The sequence below is a fragment of the Carassius auratus genome, chromosome 4 (assembly GCF_003368295.1).
Source record: "Carassius auratus strain Wakin chromosome 4, ASM336829v1, whole genome shotgun sequence".
NCBI classification, from domain to species: Eukaryota; Metazoa; Chordata; class Actinopteri; order Cypriniformes; family Cyprinidae; genus Carassius; species Carassius auratus.
The window spans coordinates 19,339,386-19,367,346 of record NC_039246.1 but is presented as its reverse complement, the minus strand read 5'-3'; the positions used below and the strand labels follow the sequence as shown (position 1 = coordinate 19,367,346).

General features: G+C 40.4%; 1 protein-coding gene across 9 annotated transcripts; it reads left to right on the top strand.

Moving 5' to 3' along the window:
* Positions 1-598: 598 nt before the first annotated feature.
* LOC113061749 (golgin subfamily B member 1-like) lies at positions 599-27,602 on the top strand. 9 transcript variants are annotated; one of them, XM_026231221.1, is made up of 23 exons: positions 599-697; positions 1,797-1,884; positions 2,311-2,484; positions 2,588-2,710; positions 5,815-6,000; positions 6,106-6,228; positions 6,416-6,571; positions 6,733-6,852; positions 8,705-8,818; positions 9,067-9,354; positions 11,275-13,612; positions 13,763-13,845; positions 15,888-15,957; positions 16,294-21,361; positions 21,461-21,884; positions 21,996-22,229; positions 22,336-23,163; positions 23,534-23,718; positions 25,002-25,155; positions 25,417-25,502; positions 25,756-25,827; positions 26,108-26,198; positions 26,382-27,602. In XM_026231221.1, the coding sequence occupies exons 2-23, from the start codon at positions 1,804-1,806 to the stop codon at positions 26,517-26,519; spliced, it is 11,136 nt and encodes a 3,711-aa protein (XP_026087006.1). In that variant the 5' UTR covers positions 599-697; positions 1,797-1,803; the 3' UTR covers positions 26,520-27,602. The 9 variants fall into 9 exon arrangements, with proteins under 9 accessions (XP_026087006.1, XP_026086993.1, XP_026087000.1 ...); XM_026231208.1 differs by having other exon boundaries at positions 9,067-10,212; positions 10,846-13,612; XM_026231215.1 differs by having other exon boundaries at positions 9,067-11,274; positions 12,112-13,612.
* Positions 27,603-27,961: the final 359 nt, after the last annotated feature.

The following is a 27,961-nucleotide window of genomic DNA, read 5'->3' as shown; positions in this document are numbered from 1 at the left end:
TACAATGCATGTACTGATGCATTGATATTGTTCCCATTTGAGTCTATAAATCCATTTAAGATGAAGTATTTTTTTCCCCAGGAACTTCTCTTTTGAGTTCATAAGAACCTTATGTCTTTCATCAGTCTGACTCTGTTTCGCTGCTGGAGAGCATCTCTATGGATGTCCCACTGTGTCTTCTGGTCCACCAATGTAGGCTCCTATGGACCGAATCAAATACCGCTACCGCGTATCTGGCAAACATTAATGTCCACTTGATCACTTCGGCAAAACAGTTCACCGAGCGAGATACAAAGCTTACAAACACAGTGATGTAGTGTGCCAGAAGAACAAGACTGCGCCCTAACCGTTTTCCATAATTAATAATCATGTTAAACTTAAAATCATCACGTCCCATTCTGTTTTGAACCATGATATAACTCCAAACCTAAAATAATTGTTGCAACTGGTTACTTTTATCTCTGGCACACGACCATGCCCACTTCATTTTGCGTCTACGTTTTATTTTTGTGGACGGTCCCTTGATGTACAGTCATGCTGCTCACAGTGTCTCTAGTAGTTTTCACACGCTCCCTTGCGCGGTCCAATCACAGCGCTGCGTTTCTGTTTCCGGAATGGACGGCGATGTGGCTCTAAAATCCTGGAGACGAAATTGATCAAATAAACCACGCAGTAGTTTCCTGCGCCCATTACTCAGGTCAGTTTCATGGTTTAACAACATTAACAACATGCCCCTGAGTCTATCCAGCCGCTGACATGCACAAACACTAGTACATTTATAAATAACGATGGAGTTGTTTACGAGTCATCAGCACGAGCCCAGTCACAGCTTACGCTCATTACTGCCGCTCATTGGGCTTTAATAATGCCAGTTTATAACAAATACTAAAAATTAAAGTCATACCTTTATGTGTCTCGATCATTAGTTCTCATACCAATCGACTTTAAAACGCAAGGAAGAAGAGTCGCTCAATAATCTTTGCTGTTGTGTAGACAAAATGAAAGCGACGCAGCCGCAGTAATCAGTTTCTATGTTTCGGCGTTGTTCGGTTCTGCTCGTTTTTCTCCGCTTTATGGCTCTTTCAAAGGCAATTACTTATTATCAGGAAATAAAGAGAGGTATTGTAAGCGTTACACAGGCGCGCAGAACTTCTGTAGTTATTGTCAGTTCTGGGGACACGCATTGCGTAACAGACTTGAGCTCATCAAGTGTTCTAGTTATGCATTATGTATTTTGAGTTATGCATGTACTTACAGTCGTTGTCCCCTCATAATCTGTGAGAATTACAACAAGTATATAGACTAAACAAAATGTAAGATCTTCTCCTTTATGCAAAACCTCTTTGATTTATCATTTAGATTTGAATTATCAATCTAAATGTCAAACTGTATTAATAGTGAGTGCCATTTAATTTAAAGAGTCTACATTTTATTTCAAAGGTGCTTTGATGTGAAATGTGAATTTGATTTGAATAATACTAGTTGTTGGTTGCCTGATACGGGATCTCTTTAGCTTTTGTGGTCCGTGTTTAACAAAGCTCTACCTTCATGGAACACTAAAATAAAAAAAATAATGAAATCTGTTGTAATGTATTGGTTAAAATTTTAAACCATTGATGTTGTTGTGCATTAGTGTGAATTGTGCCAGATGCTAAGTCTATATCTGCTGTTATTGCATTCTTTATCTGATGTTATATGATTCTGATTTATCTTTACTTAATGCGTCAGTAATACAGAGCTTGATACACGATACTCAGACTGTGCACTAACATTTTATTGCATATCTTTGCATGCAGGTCAGCCATGTTTAGCCGGCTGACCCAAGGGGTGTCCTCTGTCCTCCACGAGCTCTCGGGTGAGGACCGCTTCGATGGAGACTTCCAGGTGAGGAGACAAAATCTGAACAATCCTTGGAGTGATATTTTGGTTCAACACCAAGAAACTTTGTGGAGCACACATCGACATTAATTATATTAACTTATTACAAGAGCTGAAAGATCTGTTAATAGCCCACATTTAAGTACTTATTTACAGATTTATGAGCTAGTTTTCAAGCTGTTTACCATCTAAAATGGATCACTAAAGGTCCATTCACTCCAAAGACAATAACTATAACAATAACAATAACAGTACAGACAATTATATCATTGGAATCACTTGCAGAATAATTTATTTCCAGCTGATGAAAGATAAAAACCAAAGTCCATCTGACTATAAAAAACTTGAACATTTAAATTGGTTGTCGACAAAAATGCAACGAATGCCGCCTACAATAAACAAGCTGAACATTTTTGAATGTTGTCTTTGTAGCAGGACGGTCCTGTTCCTCAGCCTCGGCCTGATGCTGAAGCATCCCTGGAGGGCACGGAGGGCTCAGAAGAGGTCCTGGAGAGACTGGCCCAGACCGAACAGCTGGTGGTTCAGCTGAAGGAGCTGATTCGAGAGAAGGACAGCCAGCTCGCCAGCACTGAAAAAAAGCTCAAGGTGCCGACTTGCATAATGAGAAAAGAACAAACAAGTGGACCATGAATGTCAGCAGGTCTGAAGCTTGATTTTTGCATTTGTGACTCCGTTTGTTCTCGTACAGGAAGAGAAAGAACAGGCAGAAGTCAAGTTTACAAAGCTTAAACTGCAGGCCAAAGCCAAGACGGCTGCCCTGAACAAACAGCTCAGTGAACTGAAAGGAAAAGAAGCATTGAACAGCAGTCAGGTAAAGAGACAAGCTGACATGTTTGTGTTTTTTTAAGCATAAAGTAGTTTTGAATGGCTTAACCCCTTAATTGTCAAAGATCGGCGATGACCCCAGATTTTTGTTGTTTCACTTTCACAGCATGTTAAAACATCACACTCTTACTTGATCTGGACAAACTGCAGGGCATTAAGTTCTCCGGCACTGTGCCGAATTTCTGGTGTGCATCGTTTGGTTGCGAAAAAAAAAAAAATCCTATATTAAAAAAAAAAAAAAATCTTGTTGATTGAGATCACTTTCGTTTCCTTGAGTTGGAATGGATTTAAACATTGTTTAATCACGCTTTAAAATGAAACGTCACAAAGCCGTTGGCTCCCTCTGCAGGAATTTGTTTTAATACATAATGTACTTAAGTTGGTTATGTTCATATTATCTATAGGCATTTTACATTATGTATTTTAACCAGGGCTGGGAACGAAAATGGTTCTTGGTGTGACACGTGACCAAGCACTGTGAGCAGCCTTGCGCCGGTGTTTCCCCTTAAAGGATGTCACAAACCAAACAACAGAAGCACTACCCTGGCTCTTTAATTACTGAGCACATTGTTTTCCAATGATGTTCACTCCACAGATGTGTCGTGTCGCGTCTTAAACTATCGAACACATTGTTTCCCTCAACTGTACGCGCACTCGCGCCTTTGATAACTGTTCACATCGTTTTGTCTGTTCAGTATGCTGATTGATGTACTAGCATTACTCAACATCACTCACTACTCACTACTAAATGAAACCGGAACAGGAAAATTTCTAACTATACCCAACCCTACTTATGAAGATCCGTGTACTGTAATATGTATAGAATTTTGACATTGCCAACCTTTAAATTAAGTTGACAGTAAGTAATGAACAGTACTGAGCATTGAGTAGTTAAGTATTGTGCATTTTTCCTTACCACTATTTTTTTTTAAATAGTTGTTTAATGATTTTAATTGTACCTGGAACTGTTAGGCAGAACCGGAAAATTTCTAACCGTTCCCAACCCTATTTTTAACAGTGTTGTTCATTATAATCATGTAATTTCTTGGCTTTGATGTTTTATTTGAGCTAAGTACAAACCTGATTCCAGAAAAGTTGGGACACTGTACAAATTGTGAATAAAAACAGAATGCAATGATTTGGAAGCTTCAAATTTCTATATTTTATTCAGAATAAAACACAGATGACATCAAATGTTTAAACTGAGAAAATGTATCATTTTAAGGGAAAAATAAGTTGATTTAAAATTTCCTGGCATCAACACATCTCAAAAAAGTTGGGACAAGGCCATGTTTACCACTGTGTGGCATCCCCTCTTCTTTTGATAACAGTCTGCAAACGTCTGGGGACTGAGGAGACAAGTTGCTCAAGTTTAGGAAAAGGAATGTTGTCCCATTCTTGTCTAATACAGGCTTCTAGTTGTTCAACTCTCTTAGGTCTTCTTTGTCACATTTTCCTCTTAATGATGCGCCAAATGTTTTTCTATGGGTGAAAGATCTGGACTGCAGGCTGCCCATTTCAGTACCCGGATCCTCCCTCTACTCAGCCATGATGTTGTAATTGATGCAGTATGTGGTCTGGCATTGTCATGTTGGAAAATGCAAGGTCTCCCCTGAAAGAGACGATGTCTGGATGGGATCATATGTTGCTCTAGAACTTGGATATACCTTTCAGCATTGATGGTGCCTTTCCTGATGTGTAAGCTGCCCATGCCACACACACTCATGCAACCCCATACCATCAGAGAAGCAGGCTTCTGAACTGAGCACTGATAACAACTTGGGTTGTCCAAGAACTGTTTTCCACTTTGCCACAGTCCATTTTAAACTAGCCTTGGCCAAGAGAAACGCCTGCGCTTCTGGATCATGTTTAGATATGGCTCCTTTTTTGACCTATAGAGTTTTAGCTGGCAATGGCAAATGGCACGGTGGATTGTGTTCACTGACAGTGTTGTCTGGAAGTATTCCTGAGCCCATGTTGTGATTTCCATTACAGTAGTATTCCTGTATGTGATGCAGTGCCGTCTAAAAGCCCAAAGATTACTGGCATCCAGTATGGTTTTCTGGTCTTGACCCTTACGCACAGAGATTGTTCCAGATTCTCTGAATCTTTGGATGATATTATGCACTGTAGATGATGATAACTCTTTGCAATTTTTCTATGAGAAACTCCTTTCTGATATGGCTTCACTATTTTTCGCCACAGCATTGGGGGAAATGGTGATCCTCGGCCCATCTTGACTTCTGAGAGACACTGCCACTCTGAGAGGCTGTTTTTATACCCAATCATGTTGCCAATTGACCTAATAAGTTGCAAACTGGTCCTCCAGCTGTTCCTTATATGTACATTTAACTTTTCTGGCCTCTTATTGCTACCTGTCCCAACTTTTTTGGAATGTGTAGCACTCATGAAATCCAAAATGAGCCAATATTTGGCATGGCATTTCAAAATGTCTCACTTTCAACATTTGATATGTTATCTATACTCTATTGTGAATATATATATATATATATATATATATATATATATATATATATATATATATATATATATTTAAGTTTATGAGATTTGTAATATTTTTTTACTTACAATTTGTACAGTGTCTAAACATTTTCGGAATCGGGTTTGTATCATTGCCTCATCGTTAGTTTATATGTAAATGGTCATACTAAAGCCTGGTTTTCACTTAGGTATTTTGTTTGTGTTACTAAACATAACAGATTCCTCAGTTGTCAAAATATTACTTGATTACCAAAATATGTAATAGTTACAGCCCTAGATTAGTTAAAATATGTCTAAATAGATCTGCCATTGGTTGTTGATTGGATTTTGAGATGTGGGTGTTGCACTCAAAAATAATGAGAGCTTGCAAACGATTTGCAATTCCCCCAATTCGCCAAAACATAATATAGTTATGAATTGCCATGAGATTGTGTTGAATGAAATGCATATATGGATGAACTGTTCACAAAAGATCTAAGTACGCATTTGAAAAATAGGGTGAATTTAATGTTCAAGTCGATATAATATTAACATGCGGTTAGGAGGGAGTCTTTAACCATCTAAAGAGCCCTCTATAATTTTTGAAAGTTGTCTTTGGAGCAGGACGGTCCTGTTCCTCAGCCTCGGCCTGATGCTGAAGCATCCCTGGAGGGCACGGAGGGCTCAGAAGAGGTCCTGGAGAGACTGGCCCAGACCGAACAGCTGGTGGTTCAGCTGAAGGAGCTGATTCGAGAGAAGGACAGCCAGCTCGCCAGCACTGAAAAAAAGCTCAAGGTGCCGACTTGCATAATGAGAAAAGAACAAACAAGTGGACCATGAATGTCAGCAGGTCTGAAGCTTGATTTTTTTGCATTTGTGACTCCGTTTGTTCTCGTACAGGAAGAGAAAGAACAGGCAGAAGTCAAGTTTACAAAGCTTAAACTGCAGGCCAAAGCCAAGACGGCTGCCCTGAACAAACAGCTCAATGAACTGAAAGGAAAAGAAGCATTGAACAGCAGTCAGGTAAAGAGACAAGCTGACATGTTTGTGTTATTTTAAGCATGAAGTGGTCTTGAATGGCTCTATAAATATTATTAGTGGTGTATTCTCTTGTTCATCTATATATGGGCGAATGCCAAATTCATTCAAATGTTTCAGTACGGCAGTATAATAATGTTATAATAACAGTTTATTTCCTTTTTTTTTTTAGAATTCAGAGAGCTCCTTCCAAATGGCCCCAGAAGTGGAAGAGGAACTCCAGCAGCTGAAAGAAAAGCTCAGCCAGGCAGAGTCCACTAACATGTCCCTCCAACATCAGCTCTGGGAAGCCGAACAGCGCGTGAGAGAGGAAGGTCATGCTGAGCAGGTGTGTTCACAGGTCAAAAAGTGCTTAAGTTGTTCAAATCTTTACATGTGTCATATGATGGTCAGTTCTTTTGCAGGTTCTGTTTTATTTCTGTAATGAACTAATCCTAGGCTTCATCTCAAAGACCATATCCACTGTTTTATTTTTCAAATGTCATCCAGGTGCGAATTCTGCAGACTGTGGTGAGGGAAAAAGATGTGCGATTTCAAGAACAAATCCTCAAACATGAGCAGGAACTCCTTAATCTCACGCAGGTCTCAAATGACCTTGACTTACAGCAGGTGTGTTTGCGTTTGTCATGTTTGATTTTTTTTATGTTCCACAAAGAGAACCCACATTGATACTTTGGTCACACTTTAGTTTAGGGAACATATATTCACTAAGAGTTTTCCCCCTAAATAAACTCCTGCTTATTGATAGTAAAGTAGTTGTTGTTGTAGTTATGTTTAGGTATTGGGTAGGGACTAGAACATGGTTGTGCAGAATAAGGCATTTCTATTAGCTTTATAAGTAATAAAAATACTAATCTGAAATTATTAAATATAATTGAGCTCTGTCCCACATTTTTGCATTAATGTCTTGTAGTGCATGATTTCCCCCAATTGAAAAAAAAAAAAACATTTCGGTAACACTTTATAATAACTGCATGCTATTAATCATTAGTTAAGCATTAGGAAACAGTTAATTCATAATTTATAAAGCATTGATAGACATTTATAAGCATTTTATAAATACAGATATAAATGCTTTATACCTGATTTAAAAGCATATCCATAATGTATTTAATAGTTGTTTTTTCATACTTTATTAATGATCAGTTTATCATTCCTAAATTAAGTATAGCATTATTTACACACCAGTTATTAAGGAGTTGTCAGTGGTTCATAAGATCACTTAGAAATTGTAAGTAAATGATTAATAAACTATTTAAATGTGCATTCATACATCTTTTTATTCAGACATATAGTAATAGTTACTTATAGTGTTAATAAATGGTTTATTAACACGTATTTCTACTGTAATTCAGGGTTAATTCAGGTAGTTATAAAACATATGTAGTTGCTAGTTAACTATTTTTGTGAGCTCATCTAAAGTGAAGACTATTTATGCCTTGTAAAGCTTTTACAAATGAGATTTACAGGCTGTTAATATTTCTATGTTCTGTATCACTGTGTGGTGTTTGTTTCCGTTTTTTGTTGAGAAGATAACTGAGCCTTTAAATATCCTTTATAAATGCTTTACAAGGCATAACTAGACTCACTTTAGATGAGCTCACATAAATAGTTAACTGACCACTACTAAATGCTTTATAACTACCTGAATTTACTACATTTCTTGTGATCTTATGAATCACTGGCAACTCCTAAATAACTGATTTGTAAATAATGCTATACTTCATTGAGAAATGATAAATTGATCATGAATAAAGTATGAAAATTATTTAACACATTATAGATATGCTTTTAAATCAAGAATAAAGCATTTATATCTGTATTTATAAACTGCTTATTACTGTCTATTAATGCTTTATAAATTATGAATTATCTGTTTACTAATGCTTAATGATTAATAGTGTGCAGTTATTATAAAGTGTTACCAACATTTCTTAGATTTGTGAGGTGAAAATTCTCTCCCAAATTTTTTGCCGATTATAGCGTTGGCAGATGGCACTTAAAGACTTTTGCATCTGAACTGTTAATATGCGTACACACACCTACATATTATGCATCAATAAACAAAGATGTATAAAATGGGGAAGAGCAGCAATGCCAGAATAACATTGTCTTGATGTTTCCATATTTGTTGTTTTTTTTGTTTTCGGATACCCTGTGGTGTTGTAGCCATATTTGTGTTATTATAAAGCATGAAATCATAACTCATCATTTTACCATGGCAATTTTGATCTAAGCTTTCTTGCATGGTGGATGCATTTCCACATTCTGTGAGAGGCATCCAACTCATCTTACGTTTTTGTGTATGTTGTTGGAAAGGAGTTAAGAAAGAAAGGGCAGATTAACAATGTGTCTACACCAGGCATGACAAAAGAACATAAATCAAACCCTGCAGCTTTTTAAGGAGGTCTTTTAATCCACGTGGTTCTATTTTACTTTAATCCTACTTATTGTTTTGCAGGCTCTTCGTGTATCCCAGCAGCGCATAGAGGAGCTGGAGGAGTCCTTGCGCTCTCGTTCAGAAGTCCTAGAAATGTTGCAGCAGGAACTCAACAGTGCAGACCAGCAGAAACAGGTCAGCACAACACGAATAGTTTACACTGTGTCATGGTCATTTTTAAAATCAAAATATTCTAAAAATCATCGAAGTCAATTAAACACCTCCATTTCATTGAGGATAGAATATAAAAATGGAATCCCAAGTCACCAACAGAATTTCTTGTTGCATGTTGTGGTTACAGTTGGTTGGACTGAAAACTCTCTTTTTTTAGGATTATAGACCAAGAGGAATGTATAAACATGATGGATGTTTCATTTGTGCAGATTCTGACTGCTCAGTTCAGGCAGATGGAATTGGAGTTGGCAGAAGCCCGGCGACTGAGAGAAGAGGAGAGGCAGCAGTGGGCAATGCGTGCTGAGGAAGAACTTCAGGCTCTTAGAGCCAGACTAGAAGCTTCAGGGAGTGAGGGAGAACAGACTGTCAATTCTCTCAACACTGAATTAAGGAAAAAGACCACAGAGACTGATGAAATGAGAGCAAAACTTGAATCTGCTGGAAGAGAGAAAGAAGAAATGCTGGAGAAATTGAAAGATAAAGAAAATGCCTTTGAGGCTGAGCTGGCCAAAATGAAAGCATGTCTAGAAGCCAGATTGGAGACATCGGAGAGTGAGAGAGAGCAGATCATCAGTACACTCAACATCAATGTCACACAACTTAATGCTGAATTGCTGAAAAAGACCACAGAGATGGATGAGATGAGAGCAAAGCTTGAATCTGGGGAAAGAGAGAAGGAAGAAATGCTGGAGAAAGTGAGACAGAGAGAGAGTGCCTTTGAGGCAGAGCTGACCAACTTGAAAGTATCTCTAGAAACTAGATTAGAAGCTTCGGAAAAGGAAAGAGACCAGAACATCAGTGCTCTCAATGCTGAATTACTGAAAAAGACAGCAGAGGTGGATGAAATTAGAGAAAAACTTGATTCTGGGCAAAGAGAAAAGGAAGAGATGCTGGAGAAATTGAAAGATAAAGAAAATGCCTTTGAGGCTGAGATGGCCAAAATGAAAGCATGTCTAGAAGCCAGATTAGAGACATCAGAGAGTGAGAGAGAGCAGATCATCAGTACACTCAACATCAATGTCACACAACTTAATGCTGAATTGCTGAAAAAGACCACAGAGATGGATGAGATGAGAGCAAAGCTTGAATCTGGGGAAAGAGAGAAGGAAGAAATGCTGGAGAAAATGAAAGAGCGAGAGTCTAGCTTTGAGGCAGAGCTGACCAACTTGAAAGTGTCTCTAGAAACTAGATTAGAAGCTTCGGAAAAGGAAAGAGACCAGAACATCAGTGCTCTCAATGCGGAGTTAGTGAAAAAGACAGCAGAGGTGGATGAAATCAGAGCAAATCTTGAATCTGGGCAAAGAGAGAAGGAAGAAATGCTAGAGAAAATAAAAGAGAGAGAATGTGCCTTTGAGGCTGAGCTGGCCAAAATGAAAGCATGTCTAGAAGCCAGATTAGAGACATCAGAGAGTGAGAGAGAGCAGATCATCAGTACACTCAACATCAATGTCACACAACTTAATGCTGAATTGGTAAAAAAGACCACAGAGTTGGATGAGATGAGAGCAAAACTTGAATCTGGGGAAAGAGAGAAGGAAGAAATGGTGGAGAAAGTGAGACAGAGAGAGAGTGCCTTTGAAGCTGACCTGACCAACTTGAAAGTATCTCTAGAAACTAGATTAGAAGCTTCGGAAAAGGAAAGAGACCAGAACATCAGTGCCCTAAATGCTGAGTTAGTGAAAAAGACAGCAGAGATGGATGAATTGAGAGCAAAACTTGAATCTGGGGAAAGAGAGAAGGAAGAAATGCTGGAGAAAATGAAAGAGCGGGAGTCTAGCTTTGAAGCTGAGCTGACCAACTTGAAAGTGTCTCTAGAAACTAGATTGGAAACTTCAGAAATGGAAAGAGACCAGAACATCAGTGCTCTCAATGCTGAGTTAGTGAAAAAGACAGCAGAGACTGATGAAATCAGAGCAAAACTTGAATCTGGGCAAAGAGAAAAGGAAGAGATGCTGGAGAAATTGAAAGATAAAGAAAATGCCTTTGAGGCTGAGATGGCCAAAATGAAAGCATGTCTAGAAGCCAGATTGGAGTCATCGGAGAGTGAGAGAGAGCAGATCATCAGTACACTCAACATCAATGTCACACAACTTAATGCTGAATTACTGAAAAAGACCACAGAGATGGATGAGATGAGAGCAAAGCTTGAATCTGGGGAAAGAGAGAAGGAAGAAATGCTGGAGAAAATGAAAGAGCGAGAGTCTAGCTTTGAGGCAGAGCTGACCAACTTGAAAGTATCTCTAGAAACTAGATTGGAAACATTAGAAAATGAAAGAAACCAGAACATCAGTGCTCTCAATGCGGAGTTAGTGAAAAAGACCACAGAGGTGGATGAAATCAGAGCAAAACTTGAATCTGCTGAAAGAGAGAGGGAAGAAATGCTAGAGAAAATAAAAGGGAGAGAATGTGCCTTTGAGGCTGAGCTGGCCAAAATGAAAGCATGTCTAGAAGCCAGATTGGAGACATCGGAGAGTGAGAGAGAGCAGATCATCAGTACACTCAACATCAATGTCACACAACTTAATGCTGAATTGCTGAAAAAGACCACAGAGATGGATGAGATGAGAGCAAAGCTTGAATCTGGGGAAAGAGAGAAGGAAGAAATGCTGGAGAAAATGAAAGAGCGAGAGTCTAGCTTTGAGGCAGAGCTGACTAACTTGAAAGTATCTCTAGAAACTAGATTGGAAACATTAGAAAATGAAAGAAACCAGAACATCAGTGCTCTCAATGCTGAGTTACTGAAAAAGACAGCAGAGATGGGTGAATTGAGAGCAAAACTTGAATATGAAGAAAGAGAGAAGAATGAAATGCTGGAGAAATTGAAAGATAAAGAAAATGCTTTTGAGGCTGAGCTGGCCAAAATGAAAGTATCTCTAGAAGCCAGATTGGAATTCACAGAAAGTGAAAAAGAGCAGACCATCAGTGCTCTCAATGCTGAGTTACAGCGAAAGACCACAGAGGTGGATGAAATCAGATCAAAATTTGAATCTGGCCAAAGAGAGAATGAACAAATACTGGAGAAATTAAAAGAGAGAGAATGTGCCTTTGAGGCAGAGCTGACCAAAATAAAAGAATCTCTGGAAACTAGATTGGAAATGCTAGAAAATGAAAGCAACCAGAACATCAGTGCTCTCAATTCTGAGTTACTGAAAAAGACAGCAGAGACTGATGAAATGAGAGCAAAACTTGCATCTGTTAAAAGAGAGAAAGAAGAAATGCTGGAGAAATTGAAAGATAAAGAAAATGCCTTTGAGGCTGAGCTGGCCAAAATGAAAGCATGTCTAGAAGCCAGATTGGAGACATCGGAGAGTGAGAGAGAGCAGATCATCAGTACACTCAACATCAATGTCACACAACTTAATGCTGAATTGGTGAAAAAGGCCACAGAGTTGGATGAGATGAGAGCAAGGCTTGAATCTGGGGAAAGAGAGAAGGAAGAAATGGTGGAGAAATTGAGAGAGAGAGAGTTTAGCTTTGAAGCAGAGCTGACCAACTTGAAAGTATCTCTAGAAACTAGATTAGAAGCTTCGGAAAAGGAAAGAGACCAGAACATCAGTGCTCTCAATGCGGAGTTAGTGAAAAAGACAGCAGAGATGGATGAATTGAGAGCAAAACTTGAATCTGGGCAAAGAGAGAAGGAAGAAATGCTGGTGAAAATAAGAGAGAGCGAGAATACCTTTGAGTCAGAGCTCACCAACTTGAAAGTATCTCTAGAAGCCAAATTGGAAACCACAGAAAGCGAAAAAGAGCAGACCATCAGTGCCCTCTATGCGGAGATACTGAAAAAGGGAGCAGAAGTGGATGAAATGAGATCAAAACTTGAATCTGAAGAAAGAGAGAAGGAAGAGATGCTGGAGAAATTTAAAGAGAGAGAGACTAGCTTTGATGCAGAGCTGACCAACTTGAAAGCATCTCTAGAAGCCAGATTGGAAACCACAGAAAGCGAAAAAGTGCAGACCATCAGTGCTCTCAATGCTGAGTTACTAAAAACGGCCATGGAGTTGGATGAAATGAGAGCAAAAAGTCAATCTGAAGAAAGAGAGAAGAACAAAATGCTGGAGAAGTTTAAAGAGAGAGAGACTAGCTTTGCGGAAGAGCTGACCAACCTGAAAGTATCTCTAGAAGCTAGAATGGAAACCACAGAAAGCGAAAAAGAGCAGACCATCAGTGCTCTCAATGCAGAGTTACTGAAAAAGACCACAGAGTTTGATGAGTTAAGAGAAAAACTTTCAGATGAGAAGAGAGAAATTCTGGAGATGTTACAAGAGAGACAAATAAGGTTTGAGACCGAGCTGGCCAACTTGCAAGCATGTCTGGAAGTCGCTGAGAGCCAGAAAGAGGAAATGACAAAGAAGCTAGAGGTGGAGGTGGCAAGTCGCATGGAAGAGCTTCATCATCTTCAGGAGAAGCTCAATGAAGTGGAGAGAGCAAGGGAAGAAGAATCTAAGAATGAAAGAAATCGCTTAGCACAGATGCAAAATGAGCTTGAGTCCTTAAGAGAGACACTGGATGCCAATAAAGAGGAACAGAAAGCAGGACTGCAAGCCAAGGATGCACTGGAGAATCTTTGGAGAGGGATTCAGAATTTGACAACTCCTGGGGAGGCGGAGGTGGAAATATCCATTCCTACTCACCCTGCACAGTTTTTAAAGGTGTTACCTGCTCTAGAAGCTCGGCTGAGCAACCTTACAGATGAACAGCAAGAGAGTCAAGCATGCATGTCCCAAATCACACTTACTCTGCAATCTCTGCAAGGTAAACAGCCCAGGAGAACAAAGTTCAAAGCAGTTTTGTGGTTTCAGTTAACTGTCCTTGGTAGCATTTTATCAAACAATGCCACAATTTAGGGCAAATAGTTTGTACTGTGATCAAAAAGTAATTGTCTTAACACACCTGATGCTCTAGGTCAACTGGATAAGAGCACAGCTGAGAAAGAGAAAGCAGTTGCTAGGATACAGGAACTGGAGCAACAACTTCTCACTGTCCAGGTCGGTGGATTGCAAAAATATCTGAGTTTTAAACATTGCTTTGCAAGATACAACTGATGACACTGATTTGTTTTTCAGTACAGTAGAACTTTTAAGTGTTTTTTTTTTATGACAGTAATAAGAGCTAAGGAAATATGACTTTCACTCATACTTAGGTGTTAGATATTAAAAAAAGGGTAGTTCTTGGTATTAAATCTGTCTTTCATTATATATGCGGCGAAATGCTCGTTTTCACTCAATATCCTGTTAATCTTGAGTACCTATAGAGTAGTACTGCATCCTTCATAACTCCAAAAAGTCTTTAGTTTTATTATATTTATAAGAGAAAGATAGTCTGTACCGTTTTTCCCGGAAAAACACGAGCATCTGGAGGCGTGACGTGTGGGCGGAGCTAAAGAATCACGAGCACCAGTAGGCTTTTGCGTTGAGAGCGTCTCTGGAAACTGTGACATTACCGTGAGGAAAAAAAACATCATCCAAAACAAACCATGGCTAACAGTCAGATTCAGCGTATATTTATGATCCAGAATCGGATCCAGAGGCTGAAATTTAACGAGAGCAACATCAGCAACGACTAAAGCAGGACGTCTCTATGTAGTATGTACTGAAACTGTATATATTTGCTTAGCGGTTTTGGAAAATGACTAAGTTGCACATTGTTTTTTTAAGCTGTACATGTGGAAAGTGCAGTTTGATGACAACATCGCATGTTGTTTACTTGATGTGCTTACGCGCTGATAACTAAGTTAACAACACAGAGATATTTGAAGCAGTTTTACTCACCGCCTGCTGTTCCAACACATGATCGTGACCCTTTTTTCGTTGGGACTGCATCATCCTTAAGAAATAAATGATATGTAAATCCGGCGTCAAACTGGGCCTTGTTTGTAAAACAATCATCTTCGAAATGCAGGAAACAAACAAAAACACTCTTTAAAAGATGCTCTTTAAAAATAAACTCCATCCACTGGTCCCTTGATGAGGTTTTTTTTTTTTTTTTTTGGTAATCTGTGCAGGGTTGTCTTGCCCTGGCAACCAATAATACACTTCTTTTGTGACAATTCGCTCTCGCCCTGGTCAGTGAATGTCTCGTCTCTGCTCTGCTATACGGGAGCGCGCGCTCTTCCCGCAGAAGTGCCCTTAGGACCCATAAAAGGAAATTCCGCTCCATCTAACGTCACACAGAGCCATACTCGAAAAAAAACTTTCCGAAACTTGTGACAAACTTTGGAACAAAAATACTCCTTCAAGCGTACAACTTAATATTTGAAACTTTGTCCATGTTTAGCATGGGAATCCAACTCTTTAACAGTGTAAAAAACTCAGTATGCATGAAATAGCATTTCACCCCCCCTTTAAAGTTGTGAAAGTGACGTGACACACAGCCAAGTATGGTGACCCATACTCAGAATTCGTGCTCTGCATTTATCCCATCCAAAGTGCACACACACAGCAGTGAACACACACACACACACACCATGAACACACCCAGAGCAGTGGGCAGCCATTTATGCTGCGGCGTCCGGGGAGCAATTGGGGGTTCGGTGCTTTGCTCAAGGGCACCTAAGTCATGGTATTGCCGGCCCATTGTATGGATTGATGTACATAGTTCTGCTGTAACTTTTTAGATCAGATAATATTTGCACCTAATGACAAAGACAAATATGTTATTATGCAATGGAGTTAGTGCACAGAATAAGATGTACTTGTTGAGGCCAGCGCGTCTGCCATGGCAGACTCATTTAGTATATAGGATAAGCTGTGTCTGTCGCGACAGACGCAAGGTGACATACATGCCTAGACGGTTTGTCTCACAACTTATCAGGTCAGAGATATAATCCTCTTCACTTTCATAATTTGTTTTTTCTATTACTTGCCCCCACATATGAGGGCACAATTATTTAGTATTAGTAAAGGTATGGCTGGTAATAGCATTGAAATACTTGCAGTTATGTTGGCAATTCAATAGACCAGGGCACTCTCAATAAACATGCATTAGTGTAAGCACACTGTTTGTTGTAACTGAGGCCTGTCTTTCCTAGGTTACTGGTGAGTCATTACGTGATCATGTGACTGACCTGTCTGTGAGAGATTTGGACAGGACACACCAGGGTAAGTCTAATGTTTGCTCTTGTATACCTGAATGTACTATGAACTGTGGTGTTTCTTTCAGTGACAGCAGTCCCATGTTTTTCCATAATAGCCTTGCTCTCTAGTGGAGAACATGCCCTTTAACATTGTGGTTTGTAATGTTAGGACAACCAGAAAGACCTGTTCCCCCAGTTAAAACACAAAACAAAAACAGGAAGTTAATTATTTATTCTTGAAACAAGGTTGTTGTTGTTTTTTTAACATGATGCATCTTGCATGTTTAATTTTTAGTTATTTGATGATTTTCACAGGGTTGTCTCATAATTATTTTTTTCTTCTCACAAATGCTACCCTCAGATAACAGTGGAGATGCACATAGATCAGAATACAAATTTCAGTCTGATCGGGTACTGTTTCTTGAGCTGCAGCTTGCAGACAGAGAAAAGGAACTCTTTGATCTCAAAGAAAAACTGTCACTCACTACAGGCAAAACTATTTCAGAGGAGGAACGTGCTGACAGCCAAAGCAGAGAGGACATTGCTGGTTTGCACGACAATTCTACAGCTCTATCTGAGGTTCTTGAGGGCACACAAGAGGAAGAGACGACACTTGTGGCAGTTGACACATCGGTTCTGTCTGTTTCTGCTGGCAATGAGAGTAGCCCTGAGATTATAGCACCCCAGCCTGTGTCTCCTGGAGAATCAAAGGGTACCTCCTCAGATGAGATGGTGACAAGCAGTGACTCAGAGGTGCCTCATAGTAGCTGGACTCTTCTGGAGGCAGTCAACCAAGATGGGACTAAAGAGTGGGCGCCCCAAATTCAGGACTTTGCCTCATTACGCTTATCCACACAATCTTGGGAAGAGACCTGCGAAGAGCATGTAGCATCAACTAGCTGCTTAGTTGATATTGAATCACCATCTTTAGTTATCCGTGAAACTGTACAGATACGTCTTGGTCAACAGGAGGGAAGCCTGCTAAATACAGATTCAAACACTGGTCAGGCTTTTGCACAGGTCTTAGCAGAAGAGATTCAGAAAAGATATAGTGAACTTCTGGGAGAGCTTCAGCAGTTTAAAGACACAGCTTTACAATCACAGGAGAGAGTCTTCCAGCTCGAGGAAGAACTTAGGTCTCTCACAGATTCCAAAAATGAGGTGCAGTGCAAGGCAGATATATACAAGAAAGAGCTGATCGAAGTTAAGGCATTGTTTGAGCAAGAAAAAATAGATAGGCAAAATGTTGCAGAGCAGTTTGAAAACTTGCAAGAAGAGGCTTTCTCTAAAGATGATAAGATGAAAGCCTTACAGGAAAGCCTTGATGAAGTCCATCAAAGACTTTTTGAACAAGAAGGACAAGCTAGAATGCTTGCTGCTCAACTAGAGGACAGAGAGCTCACTTCCTCCGAACTGGAACAGAAGCTTGTGGATATGGAGGGCAGATTAGTCCAGATTTCTCACGAGGCTGATATAGCAAAAGCTGCTCTCATTGACCGGACTGCTGACCTGGAAGGTCTACAAAAGTGTCTCTCACAGAAAGACCAGGAGATGATGGAACTCAATGAAAGCATGACTGCCAAACTACTCCAGGCTGGTGAGGAAAGGTTTACAATGTCCAGTGAAGTCAAAAAGCTAAAAGAGCAAATACATGAACTTGAGATTGTCAGAGATTACCAGCAGAAAATCCTAGAGGATAAAACATCAGAATGTGAGGAGCTTGTTGCCTTACGAAAGGAAAATGATGACTTGAATACTCAAATGGCTGCCTTAAAGAAAAATGGAGAACAGGTCAAGAGAAAGCTGCAGGCAGCTCTGATACAGCGGAAAGAATTGATAAAAAAAGTTGCAGACTTTGAGAAGGAGGCTGAGATCAAGGAAGAAAAGGAAAGAGATGGTACTGAGGAAATAACTCTTCAGTTCAAAAATGAAATTAAGGAAAAAGAGAGAGAAATCCAGAGACTTGATGTTTTGTTGCAAGAGACCAGAGATGACTTAAATATAAAAGAAGAGACCTTAACAAGTCTGAAACAAAAAATCAGTAAGCAAGATCAAGCATTGACTGAGTCACGTGCAGAAATAGAACATTTGACTGAGCGGTATGTACAACTAAATGAGCAACAAATGTCACAGATGGCTGAAGACAGAAATAGGCTTCTTTCACAGATAGCGTCTATGGAATCTGACATTGAAATATTGCATAAAAAGCTTCAGGAATCGACTGATGCTAATGAGGACACTGTTGTAAAAGCTCAAGAGAATGATCGCCATCATCTTGAACAGATGAAACAACAGAAAGAGGAGTACAGTGACCTTTTTGAACGCCTCCAAACTGAAGAGAGAGAAAAAAATGGGTTGTTGAATCGTATTGTGGAGCTTGAGGGGCTGCTAGAATCAAAGAATGATACAGATAAAGTTAACAGTGTGAATGTGGAGGGGAATGTTGGGTCTGCTACACAAAATCTGGAGAAACCAAAGACAAATGATTGGGTGGATTTTACTTCAGCTGAGACCAAGACACAACAACATAAACCTGGTGAGCAATCTCAACAGCCTGTGGTAAAAGATCATGAGGACATTATAAATGGTCTCCAGGAGGAATTAAGAGTTGAGCAAGCTGCTCGTGCAGAATTGGAGGTGCGCCTACAAGAGAGCCAATCCTCTCAATCACTCACTGATAGCAAATTCAAAGAGCTTTGCAAAGAACTTGAAGTCTTGAGAGAAAAGGAGAGGCAGATTGATGCTCTCACTGATGAAATGGAGGCTATTAGGGAGAAATGTCAGAGAGCCGAAGCTAATGCAGAGAAGCTGAAAGTGGAGGTGGATGAGGCTTGGGAAGCAGCTAAAAGAAGCATCTCAGATGCTGAGTCCCCAGTCAAAGCACTTCAGTCAGAAGTGGAAGAATTTAAACAGTTTCTTAAACATAAGAATGATGAGATTGTTGATTTAAGCCAACAGCTTAGCGAACAAAGTTCACTTTTACTTAAGATGCAGGAAACGGTACTGGAGAAAGATCAGCTGATTGCTTCCCTACAAGAAGGGCTTAAAGCAGAGCAAGATAAGGTTAAAAAACTGGAAGCAGAAATGCCACAACATGATGAAGAAGAGAAGGATTATAATGCCAAACTCCAACAGCTTCAACGCAAACTGCAGGCTGCTCTTGTATCACGTAAGGAGGCTCTCAAACAGAAACAGCTGTTAAAGGAGGAACAGACTGCTGCTGAGAAGATCAAATTAGAGCTACAACAGAAACTGGAGTTAATAGAGGTGGAGCTGAACAAGTCAAGAGAAGAGAGGGAGAAATTAATTGAAGAGGTGGATCGAACTTTGTTGGAAAACCAGAGTCTGCGTGCCTCATGTGAGAGCCTTAAACTTGCCATGGAGGGTGTTTTGAATGAGAAGGATGCATGTAAACGTCAGGCTGAGAGTGCCAAAGAGGAATCCGATCAAGTGTGCAGACAGCTGGAAGAAAAGGTGCAAAGCATGAAAGAAGAGTATGAATCCCTCCTCAAGTCATATGAAAATGTAAGTGATGAGGCTGAACGAGTGAGACGAGTGCTTGAAGCTGCTCGACAAGAGAGGCAGGAGTTAGCAGCCAAGGCACGAGCTCATGAGGCAGCCAGACATGAGGCTGAGAGGTTAGCTGAGGAAGCTATGAAGGAGGTGGATGTTGTGAAAGAAAAAATGAGAAAGTTTGCCAAGGTTAAGCATCAGAAGATAATGGATCTGGAGGAGGAGAATGAAAGGCTCAGGGAGCAAGAAGAGAAGAAATTGACCAAACATACAGATACTGAGCTTAAACAAGATCTTGAGAGTGTCAAACAAGAGCTCGAAACCTTGAAAACAAATTATAATATTGTTTTGGGTGAAAAGAACTTTTTGGAGCATGAAGCTGAGGAGTTGAGACTGCGCTTGGCTGAGGACATTGACAAAAAGGACAGTGAGAACCTGGACACATGCTCTGTGGAAACCATTAAGGAGGTTAAAAATTTCACACAGCAGAGAAGTCCTGATGTAATTGAAATTCAAGAGTACCAGAGTGATAGTATTGCCCTAGAGGCCAATCCCACTGAGCCATTGGAATCCATTGGTACTGCTCTTGAACAAATGATGCAATCAAATGTTGAGATGACCGCTCAAACAGAGGAGAGGCTCAAGGAACTAGAAACCTCTCTCAAAACAGCAGAGAATAAGATAAGGGAACTTGAAGCTGCTCTTGAAGATCACATGGAATCCAGAAACAAGCAAGAGTCAATGCTCAATGCAGAGATTGCTTCCTTCAAGCAGCAACTTCAGGAGTCTTCAGAAAGAGAGGGGCTCCAGAAGGAAGAGCTCTATAAGAAAGAGACCCAACTGCAAGAACTTCGCGCCAGCCTAGAGACTGAAAGAGATGACCTGGAGGAGCAGTTAATGAACCAGCTGGCTCAGCTCAATGGAAGCATTGCAGGCTACCAGCAAGAGGCATCTGACAGTCGTGATCGCCTCACAGACATGCAGAGGGAATTGGAGAAACTGGAGAGAGAGCGGGCTGAGCTGGAAGCTGAGGTGGCAAGTGAGAGGGACCGGGCAGCCAGGATGGAAGAGGACATGAGGCAGGCACAACGAGAGAGAGCAGAGGCAGAGTCTGAGGCAGGCAAACAAAGAGAGCTGGAGCAGAAGTTGAAGTCAGCACAGAGGTTTAAAGACGGTAGTCAAAACAGGACACGTCAGCTTGAGGAACTGCTAAGGGAGAAGCAAATGGAAGTTCGTCAGTTACAGAAAGACTGCATTGAGTACCAGGAAAGAATAAGTGAACTGGGTAAAGATGTTAAGTCATTGACTTTAGGGAGAGTTGAGGTGAGTGCAGAACTTGATGCAGCACGCTTGGAGATTGTAAAGATTATGCAAGACAGAACAAGTATTGCATCTGAACTTTCGATGTGTAAAGGGAAATTGGACATGGCGCTGGAAGAAGCAAAGCAGGCGCAAGCAGACAAAATAGCTGCTGAAAAAATGGTACAGCTCAAAGAAGCTGAGCTGAAGGCAGATGCAGAGCGTACCTTGGATGAAGTCAGGTATCGCCTTGGAGCTGAGCTTAAACAGATGGAATTAAGACTGGAGAAGTCTTATCGGGAGCGGGAGAGGGTGGAAGAAGCAACTCTTGAGGCAAGGAGTATTAATGAGGCCGCAGACAGGCATTCCCAGGAAATGCAAGCACGTCTGGATGAAGCATTGGCTCGGTTGGCAGCCTTTTCTCGCTCCATGTCGTCCCTGCAGGATGACCGTGATCGAGTGCTGGATGAGGCCAAGCAATGGGAGAGTCGTTTTCATAGTGAGCTACAAGAAAAGGAGGCTGATGTTCGGGAGGCTGAGACCCGTGCTAAAGACCTTGCTGAGCGACTCCAGAGGGAGACCACCCAAAAAGAGGAGCTGCAGAGTTTATTGGAAAGGTTTGTTTTCTTTTTTGTATTTTTGATTTTTTTTTTTATCAATTTCTGGAAATTTTACTTAAAGTAAATTTTAAATAATTCATTTTTGTATGTTTGTAGAATGCAAAAGGAGGGAGAGAACCTACAGCTAGAGCTGTCTGAGGCAGAAAAGAAACATAATGATAGCTTTGCAGCTCTTGAGAAAGAAAGAGGGGATCTGCAGCAGAACCTCGCTCTAGTAGAGACCAACCTGACCCAGACTCGTTCCCAGCTGACTACCCTGGAGACAGAGGCAGAGGGACTACGGCACCGGACCAAAGCTTTAGAAGAAGCAGTAGACAAGCTTCAGAGTGATGCTAATGAGGCACGTGCAGTAATCAAAGAAAGGGAGACAGAAGAAAGGAGACTATGCTTGAGGCTGGAGCAACTGGAAACAGACCTGGCATCTTCAAAGAACCTTACTGACACTCTTCAGGCAGCATTGGATGAGAAGGAGAAGAGGGAGATGGAGCTCCTGGGTGAGAAAGAGCAAGCTGTGACACAGGTACTTAATTTTCTGACAATAAAGTATCAGAAACAATCGCATGCATATTCATTTATCACACTGTAGGGAATTTAGTACCATACATTTTAATATACTCCTCTCTTCTTTTAGGCTGTAGAGGAGGCAAGGAAGGATGCAGATGTAAGGGCCGAGATGGCAGAGAAAGAGCTGAAGAAGAAGAGAGAGGAGTTGCGTAGTTTAGAAGAAAGGCTTCGTAAGGCTGAGGAGGACACCTTCCAGAGCAGAGCTCAACTTGAGTCCTTTACCAAGGCTATGGGCTCCCTGCAGGATGACAGAGACAGAGTGCTCAGCCAATATAAGCAGCTAGAGGAAAGACATCTTCAGGTAATGTTGCTCTAAATAGATGATATTTTTTTAAATATAAACTAATTTGCATAAAGTAGCCTATCATTTTAAATTCTGACTGATCCTTGGTCTCGTGTTCTCTCAGGTTATGATGGACAAGGACAGTCTGATCCAAGAGGCTGCAGGTGAAAACAATGGTTTAAAGGAGGAGATTCGAGCCTTGTTGTCACAGCGGGATGACCTGAATGCTGAGAATGCCAAACTGGCTGCCCAACTTCATGGCTACAGAAATGACCTGAAACAGGTTCTTGCTATGAAGGACTCCCAGCACAAGCAGATTCTTGCTACCCAAGTAGAGCGCATCAGTTTCCTGGAGGGAGAGAAAGAAGAACTCGAGAGCCAAATTCAGGCTCTTGTAAAAGATGTTGCACAAGGAAAGATGCCTCCATTGGAGCAGGAGATCTTGAGCCAAGCTAGTGAAGGGATTGTTAGAGCCGATAAGCAAGATGCACCGGGGGCCGAGGTAGAGAAGCTGAGGGAACAGCTCCAAGCTGCTAGAAAGCACATAGCCACCTTGGAGGAGACCTTGGAATTGGAGAAGGAGACCCAGGCAGTCCACAGCAAAGAGTTGAAGGAGCTGCGCTGGGAAGGTGGTGTTCTGCGCACTGAAGCTGAAACAGCCGAGGAAAGGGTTGCAGAGTTGGCGCGGGACCTGTTGATGATGGAGCAGCAGCTTCTGGAGGAGAGGGAAGCAGCCTCTCAGCTTCGAGCTCAGAATCAGTCTTTTGGTCAAGCCATGGCCTCTCTGCAGGATGCAAGAGATCAGGCTGTCAATGAGGCCAAGGAGCTGCGTCTTCGTTTATATGAGGTAAACCAGACAGCTCACCCAGCTTCTCCTCCAAGTGGCTCCAAAGGAGAAGTGTGGAGCCTAAAAAATGCCCTGTCAGCACTGCAAAATGACAGAGAAAGAATGGTATGTTATTAATTACTTGATCATTTATTGGAAACCTAAGTGGTCACATTTTAGATTAAGGTTTAATTCTTGCTATTCACAAACCATTAACTATGACTATTTCCTCAATAAACCCCTCATTTGCTGCTTATTAATAGTTAGTAAGGTAGTTGTTTAGTTTAGGTATTGGGTAGGTTAGGAAATGTAGAATATGGTCATACAGAATATGTGTTTTATAAGCACTAGTAGCAGCCAATAACAGCCAATAAGCATGCTAATAAGCAACTAGTTAATAGTGAGAATTACTCCTTATACTAAAGTGTTACTACCTATGTCTACGTTTTTGCATCCTCCTTCTAATAACATTTGCAATCTGTTAATTGCACCTCAGTTGGAACAGCTGCACTTGCAGCGGTCTGAATTGGATCGACTTGGATCAGGTGAACTATCCAGGCTCACTCAGGCTCTGGTGGATGAGAGAAGAAGGGCAGGGGAGCAAGAGGAAAAGATCATGGCAGAGATGAGGCATAGAGATGCACAGATGGACAGATATAAGCAAGAACTGGAAATGCTCAGGTGAGACTTAACTCATGACTTCATTGCCCTCTGCTAGGGGTATGCAATATCATACAGTCCATGATAATACCGGTATCAATTTTTACATAATAAAAAAAAAAGTGTCATATGATATCAATGATATAGCGACATGATGACGTATGGTGGATATAAATTCCCTAGTGCACACAACAACACCACAAACCCTTTTTGTGGAAGCAGAGAGACTTGAAGACTTGAAGCAGCACTGCACAGACTGATCGGTGTATGACAACAAAGTATCAGGAGAGGGTTCTAAAGTATATTTGATCGCACACTCTTACCTTCAAAAATGGGAGAGGAGCATATCTTTAGTAAAGCAAATGAACTAAGACACCTTGGCAGTTTAAACATTCAAGCACAAAAAGAAAAGAAAAGCTCAATTCGGCACCTGCACACTGCGTTTACAGCCCTTAAACACCAAATTAAGTGTGGTCTCTTCTAGCTCTTGAAACCACAAATACATACAAAATTGCCACCTCGAAAATAACCTTGAAAAACGGTAGGTTATGTCTTAAGTGAAAGTAAACAGTTGTGAAACAAATGGAATGTGTATCAAATTGGATGTATTATTATCTCTTAAAGTGACCGCACCTTATTTACTAGCTGCTGTTAGTGTCCTTAATGTTAATCCAAAAAATGAAATGGGAGAAAACCACTCACTGCTCTTTACTAAATTACTTTGTATTGTTAACGAGAATTAATCCTATTTAATTTAAACAGAAAAGACTATGCAATGCTATTTACATTTGATTAGGGTTACGGCCCTGTACACCAATCGGTCTGCTTTAACACACAGCTGTTGCTCCTGCCACCTTATGACAATTGATTTACACCTCAAATTAGGTAGTCTGTCATCGATGACACTTAGCTCATTGAAAAAGGATTGAAAATGCCCTTCATTTTGAGTGCACTAATAAATGCTCCTGCCTGCCAGCTGCAATCACCAATATATTTTTTCTATATCGTAATAAATACCGTTATCGCAAATATTCTTGAAATATCGTGATATAATTTTGAAGTTATATTGCCCACCACTACCCTCTGCCATTTTGGTCATAGTCTTTAAGAGCCATGCTTCTGACTATCAGAATTCTGGTCCCTTTCGTAGTTTATTCTGTCCAGTTATATGTGCATGGTAAAACGACTGTTCAGACAGCTTCAAAGAAGTTAGCCCGAAAGTGTTAGTAGACTTACAATTTCTAACTTCACTGAAAGTGAAAAACACTTTCTTACAATTTCTTACAAATGCTTTCCATGTATAGACTTGAGAGGATGGACTGGCAGGGCCAGGCCGAGCTCCTGAAACAGCAGACCCTGACCACCCTCTCAGAAAGGGACCAACAGGTTCGCCATCTTACTGCCATGCTGGAGGAAGCACGGACATCAAAATTACGGCTTGAGCACACACAAAGACAGGTAAAAAGCTGTAGTCTCATTTTCAAATTTGAGACATTGTAAGTGACCTAGGAATGTTGTTTTCCGTTAATCGTTCTGCCTTGTTTTTGTGCGAGTTATGTTTTATTCTTTTCACTGTACTCCTGTTCATTAATACGCTTTGTATGTCTGTTTGTATGTTTAACATACCACTATATGCTTCCGTATAAATCTGAAAATCCTTGATCTTTTTCATTGTCTTGAATGTACGAGGCATTCAACACTACTTTCTTTGTCCTGTAGGGAAGCCATGCAGTAGATGCTGCCCCTGGTGGCCCTCTGGAGCACAACGAGGGCTATAAAGCGGAGTGCATTGAACTCCAGAGAAGGTATTGCTGCCAAGTTCAGTCTTATCATTAGTTATACTGATCCACAGTTGCATGCTGTCAATCTCTTTAGCACCTCTGCCACAAACTGGATTGATAGCACTTAGCTAATATGTCGGCTAATAGCTAACATGATGCTAATACTGTATTTGAAAGGAATTAAGAATGTGAATTTTCTTTTCTAATCAATGGCTATTGTATTGTGTAATACCTGTGCGGTACAGTAACTCTTCTACTGTGTGTGTGTTTCTGTCAGGCTGGATGAGGAGTCAGAACAGAGACTCAGAGTAGAGGAGCAGCTCATCGCTGCACAGGATCGCCTCAAACGGTTTGACCCTAATCTCAGATTAAGATGAACTCACTGCTCCTGGCTCTGGCCATTATTGCTGCAGACTGCTTTAGTGTGAAACATAGCATGCAAGACACTCAAATTGTCATTTCGTTGTTTTAGATACAAAATATCAAACCAAATCATCTGGAGATTTACTCTACTACGTACATTTTGGGGCCACTGCATATGATCCAACTGCAGTTTTTATTCACATATTTCATGCCTCACTTTTCACATTTAAAAACTGAATATTATAATTTCGCTTCCTCATTTGCAGCTATACACATGGGGAGTGGCAGACAGCATCTGAAGCCATGATGTCAGAGACTGCTGTACTCATTGAGCCTCCAGAGGGCGCCGTTACACGGGTATACAACCCCACAATGCCTTGTTTTAACATGCATAAAAATGCAATATAACTCACATTTCTAATTTACTGTATTATTTTATTATTAAAGCCTGAGTTTTATATATATATATATATATATATATATATATATATATATACAGGATATATTTTTTAGATGCATCCTTTTTTTTTTTTACCGTAGACTCGTAGCGGTGGACCTGGACTACTGCGAATGCTGCGAGTTGCCTTCTGCTCTCGTCAGCGAACGCCTCTGCTGGTGTCACTCTACCTGCTGACTGTTCACGTGCTGTTGCTGCTATGCATGGGAGGATATCTGTGAGAAAGAGATTGATCACGCTTTACTGAGAGAGAGACAGATACATGCTCATTCACTTATAATACAAAACAAATGAACACATTATTTAACACAGGGTTAATTTACATTCTTCTACGAGTAAGTTTCCTTGCGTAATTACCAAAGCTACATATGAACTGTTTGTGATTTTATCAGAGCGTTCTGACAAAAAAATAATAATTTCCACCCAGTTTTAATGGGACTAGTAACACTAGAGCACTACACGCACTTCCTCAAGAACATTATTTCACCCTTTAAGAAAGCCCAAATGAATGAAGGAATTTTTAAGCATCTGGAAATGTAGATGAAGTTGACAGTGTCAGCATCTGTCTAGCAGAGTCTTTCACATTGTCTGTCAAATGCATAAAGGTGGACAACTCATTTTGACCACATTCCAGCTTCCTGCAGTTGGTTTTCTCTCCTGATATCTCTTTATTTCTGCGGAGTCATAGCGTTCAGATGTAATGTAACGTTGAAGCTGATACAGATACTGGATGCGTCTGCATGGCAAGACATCAGAAGTCTTCTAGAAGTGTCCTAGTGTGCTGACTGTTTCCTTGCATGGCAGAATAGTTTGCCAGCTTGGTGCAATACTGTCATTTATATTTATATTTTAATTGGTGTTTTTTCTGGTTTATTTGTTTGTTTAGTTGGTGTTTATTTTCTGTAACACACTACACATCGTGTTCTTTACATCTGGACTACTAATGCTTTTATCCACACTTAAAGATGTAAATGAAATACCTTGAATTTCTTCAGATGTTTTGATTCTTTTTCAGGTGTAAAAAGCTTCATCAAATCATTCAAGTTCTGCTTGTTTCCAGTTTTCGGAGCCAGAACTGGACATCCTATTCTCACTTAACTACTGTCACTCTGGTCCGTTTGGGCTGTGTAGGGATGGTTTAGATTGTGGTTGAAATCTTGTCTCTATTACAGTGAGATTTGAAGAACAGCCCAGTGAGTGTTTAATCTGTAAAGTCTGTATAAAATGATCCTTTCTCTCCCTCCTGCTACCCTGTTGTAGGGGCTATTTTTTGGAAATAAAGTCTATTTATGGGAAGACATACACCTGTGATGTGTGACGAGGAGTTTTTGGACATCCTGGTGCCATTGCAGCAAGATTTACAGTAAAGCCATTAGATGTAACAATCCAGTGAGATTTTTGTTTGCAGGAGTCTGACAACAGCCAGTGCTCCACACAGAGATCGGATCTCACCATCATCCGTCTATCTGGAATGAAATGAAGAAACAGAACAAACTGAGACAGACTCAATCCAGAAGAACAGTGGCAATGTCTCCAAGATGCTCAAAAAAGCTACCGAAGGCATTGCTTGCTTATAGTCTGACCATACAGCTTAAGTATTTGTCTGTTAAATAAGTGTTGTATCTTTTAGGTCCGTAAAATTAATTTAATATTTTAAGGTGAT

Excerpts from the sequence above, each read along its gene's own strand:
- LOC113061749 (XM_026231155.1), top strand. The coding sequence starts at position 1,804 with ATGTTTAGCCGGCTGACCCAAGGGGTGTCCTCTGTCCTCCACGAGCTC. Across the intron at positions 8,819-9,066 it reads GTGCAGACCAGCAGAAACAG|ATTCTGACTGCTCAGTTCAG; the intron begins GTCAGCACAACA and ends TCATTTGTGCAG. Across the intron at positions 26,199-26,381 it reads CAGAGGGCGCCGTTACACGG|ACTCGTAGCGGTGGACCTGG; the intron begins GTATACAACCCC and ends TTTTTACCGTAG.